This window comes from Cicer arietinum, chromosome 3 (assembly GCF_000331145.2).
Source record: "Cicer arietinum cultivar CDC Frontier isolate Library 1 chromosome 3, Cicar.CDCFrontier_v2.0, whole genome shotgun sequence".
Taxonomy (NCBI): domain Eukaryota; kingdom Viridiplantae; phylum Streptophyta; class Magnoliopsida; order Fabales; family Fabaceae; genus Cicer; species Cicer arietinum.
Genome location: NC_021162.2, coordinates 40926671 through 40930225, shown reverse-complemented (window position 1 = coordinate 40930225; position 3555 = coordinate 40926671). Strand labels below are relative to the sequence as shown.

Below are 3555 nucleotides of genomic sequence, written 5' to 3'. Positions count from 1 at the left end.
ATTATAACTTATTGATGGTGGTAAATATATTTCATATGTAAAATGAATAGTATAAACTATTTTTACATTTGCATTTAATTGCATCTCACTAATTAGATATTTATGGAAATATATTAAAACATTATAAAATCAGATTAGACATTTGAATAAAAAAATTCTACAATGTCAATAGATATAAATTAAAATCTAAAACCCATCATTATTTTATATTTAATTAATTTTTAAATATTTTAAATTTTGAGTTGATTTTGTGGTAAGGGTATTAATACCCAATTAAACTTATACATACCTAAGAATTTACCTAATTTTTCAAATGATATTTTTTGCAAAATTTACACACATTCAAAATAATATGTTATTTTCCGTTTTAATAATAATGGAACCTTCACATGTTATTAGTGGGCTCATTATATTTTTTATTAGAGCTTTCCCTAAAATACAAAACTTTGTAACAAACTCATCATTTCCTTTTATTATTTCTAAAAAAATTACCAAAGTGAAAGATAATATCAAAAAATATCTTTGTAAAATCTATTTTGTCATCTGAGTTATACAAGTGGAAGCTCAACAGTCATAGAAACAATGAATCTCAGCCGTTTGATGTAATGATATCAATTATGATGTGTGATGTGAGCCTCACTAATATCTCCTTGTATTTTTTTCTTTATTAATTAGAACTAAAAGTAGAGTTCATAAGAACTCTTGAACCCCAACTCACTTCACAAACTCTCATACAAGAAAATATTTCTCTCTCTCTTTTCTCTCTCTGAGCTATGGAATTAGATCCATGTTTTGGAGAAAAACTTTCTATGAATTTTCCTAAAACACCTTCCATAAAATCAGAGATGGTTCCAAGCTCAGTTGTTTCACCTCCACCTCCACCACCATCACATTACACCACCTTTTTGTACCAAAATCACCATTTTAAGAAACATCATCCTCTGAATAACCACCCTGGTTTCGCTACGAGGGTTCCTTCTTCCTCCTCGATGATCTCTATGATCCCAACACCTTCATACCAACGAGATTTCGTCGATGCTCGAAATCCAATGACCTTTGAACCAAACATGGAATTACCAACCATGCATGGTCGCCTTAACAGTAGCAAAGGGATTTGGGATTTGTCCAACGACAAAAACAATCTCTTTCAATCTCAGGTGGGTGTGGGTCCCACTCTATCTGCACCATCACTCCTTTATGGTGATGGTGCAATTAAGCCTAAGCTTCAAGGTGGAGATTCTTCATGCACCCATGGAAGAATTGGAAACAAACCCCGAGTGAATGATCGAGGGAGGATTCAAATGAATAGCGAAATTCAGCACAAGGATCCCAATAAAATCAAAGGACAATGGACTACGAATGAGGATAGGTACATGAATTTTTTTTTTTTTACAACGATGAATATTAGTAATTAGTATTATTATTATTTAGCATATGAATTACTATAAGAAATATTTGTTTAAAATTTAGTCTAAATATTTCAAGATATGTTGACTAATTTTTTTTTTTTTTATATATATATTTTTGTAGCCTTCTTGTTGAATTGGTGGAGCGATTTGGGCTTAAAAAATGGTCACAGATTGCTAAGTACTTGAATGGAAGGATTGGGAAACAGTGCAGGGAAAGATGGTGTAATCACCTTCGACCCAACATTAAGGTTTCTTCCTTTCCAGCTTTTATTGCTTATACATTCACAGAATAGTATCAATTTTGAGCAATACTTTTTCTTGCCTACTTTTTACTTTAACAATCTAATAGTATATATTCATTCATTATACATTTTATTTTGTATATAATTTTTTATCACTAGGAATCGAACTCTATACAACGGAGATTACAACACGCCACACTTGCATCAATCATTTGGTTAGATCTTGGGAGTGCACATTATATATGATTATCGTTTTATTTTTACTATGTATGAAATAAATAAATAAAATCATGCACGAATACATGATTTTACGACGATAAACCGAATTTGTAACTAACATTTATATATATTTTTTTACATACGATCTTAAAGTTTCTACAATAGTACATAATAATTTTATTATCATTTCATTGAGTTCATATCGAACTATTTGTAATACTCAACGTTCGTTCATTTTTCTATTTTTATTAATTTTGTTTATAAAAACGCAACCTGACCTTTTTTTTTTTCGTACATCCTTTCCTATTTTTATTTTATTTTGGTTAACTTTGACTATTTGAACACATGTGACTTCTATTTACATTGCTCCTTTCATATATGTTAATTCTCTCACATTTGTAGGACTAATATTTTCTTTGACAAAGATTAATTTAGTCTCCCTCATTTGTAAGATTAATGTTTAATAGCACGAAAATTTGAATACTAATGTCATGTGGCTTGCTTTTAATTAGACTCCTGGTTTTATTTGTCTTTTTTTACTAAGGGTTTCATTTGTTATGTATGTTAAAAATTTAATTGATATAGACTATCAATATAAAATGTTTTTAAACTTTCAATCAATCGTCACAATTACAATCATATAATTAAAAATATTTAATTTTTATCATAATTATGATTGCAGAAGGAGTCATGGAGTGAAGAGGAAGACAAAACACTGATTGAAGCTCACAAGACAGTTGGAAACAAATGGGCAGAAATTGCTAAGAGATTGCCAGGACGCACTGAGAACTCAATCAAGAACCACTGGAACGCCACTAAGCGTCGGCAGTACGCCAAGAAAAGGCACAACAGGCGAAATAGTTCAAAGGGAATGCTTCTTCAGAAATACATCATGGAAGTTGCGGCGGCGGAGGAAGTGAAAAAGGAGCTGATGAAACAATCCATGAACATGATGAATATTGGGAATCAGCCAAATAACATTACCAATGCAAACTTTGGTGAGTATGAAAGTTCAGATCAGAGTGATTTCAGCTCTGATCAAGGTTGGGGTACTAACCCAGAGGATGATGAACTTGGTGGTGGTGGGTATGTGCCAATGATGTTCAATGATGATGGAATGGGAAGTGGATCTGGTGGCACAATGAGTTATGATCAATTTGGATCATATGGAATGGAGAATATTATTTCTGAGGTTTCTATGAAGAAGGAAATTGATCTCATGGAGATGATCTATAGAAACCCTTAAGGTCAGTAGTACAGTAGTAGGGTCATCATGCATGGATCCATTGTTTGGTGTCTCTCTTTGTTTCTTTTTATCTTGTGTTTCTCTTGTCATGTTTAGTTTTAACTTGACTCATGCCCTATGTATAGGGCCACATACTCTCTTTAGACTTGAAACTTCCTTGTATGGATATGGATGGAAATAAAGTTTTCTTATTTTTATGCCTTGGATGGATATCTTTTTCTGTAGGTTTGATTTTATTTGTTTTTTTTTATTTTAAAGAGTTTAGTTAACAGCAAAATTCACACTAAATCCAAATTAATAATACCTCAAATTTGAACCTGACCAAGGAATAAGATACCACTAGACTTGAAACCTTTATAAAATTTATATCTTTTTTATAGTACTTTAAGTCAATTTTTTTTTTCTTCATGATTTAAATTCTTGATTTCTATGATCTGAT

General features: G+C 31.2%; 1 protein-coding gene across 1 annotated transcript; it reads left to right on the top strand.

Moving 5' to 3' along the window:
* The first annotated feature begins 719 nt into the window (after nt 1-719).
* LOC101509149 (uncharacterized) lies at nt 720-3313 on the top strand. The gene is made up of 3 exons (XM_004491693.3): nt 720-1369; nt 1531-1657; nt 2553-3313. Exons 1-3 carry the CDS (start codon nt 774-776, stop codon nt 3114-3116), a joined length of 1287 nt encoding a protein of 428 aa, XP_004491750.1. The 5' UTR covers nt 720-773; the 3' UTR covers nt 3117-3313.
* Nucleotides 3314-3555: the final 242 nt, after the last annotated feature.

Coding starts and splice junctions, on each gene's coding strand:
- LOC101509149 (XM_004491693.3), top strand. CDS start 774: ATGGAATTAGATCCATGTTTTGGAGAAAAACTTTCTATGAATTTTCCT. Junction 1,370..1,530: donor TGGACTACGAATGAGGATAG/GTACATGAATTT, acceptor ATATTTTTGTAG/CCTTCTTGTTGAATTGGTGG. Junction 1,658..2,552: donor ACCTTCGACCCAACATTAAG/GTTTCTTCCTTT, acceptor TTATGATTGCAG/AAGGAGTCATGGAGTGAAGA.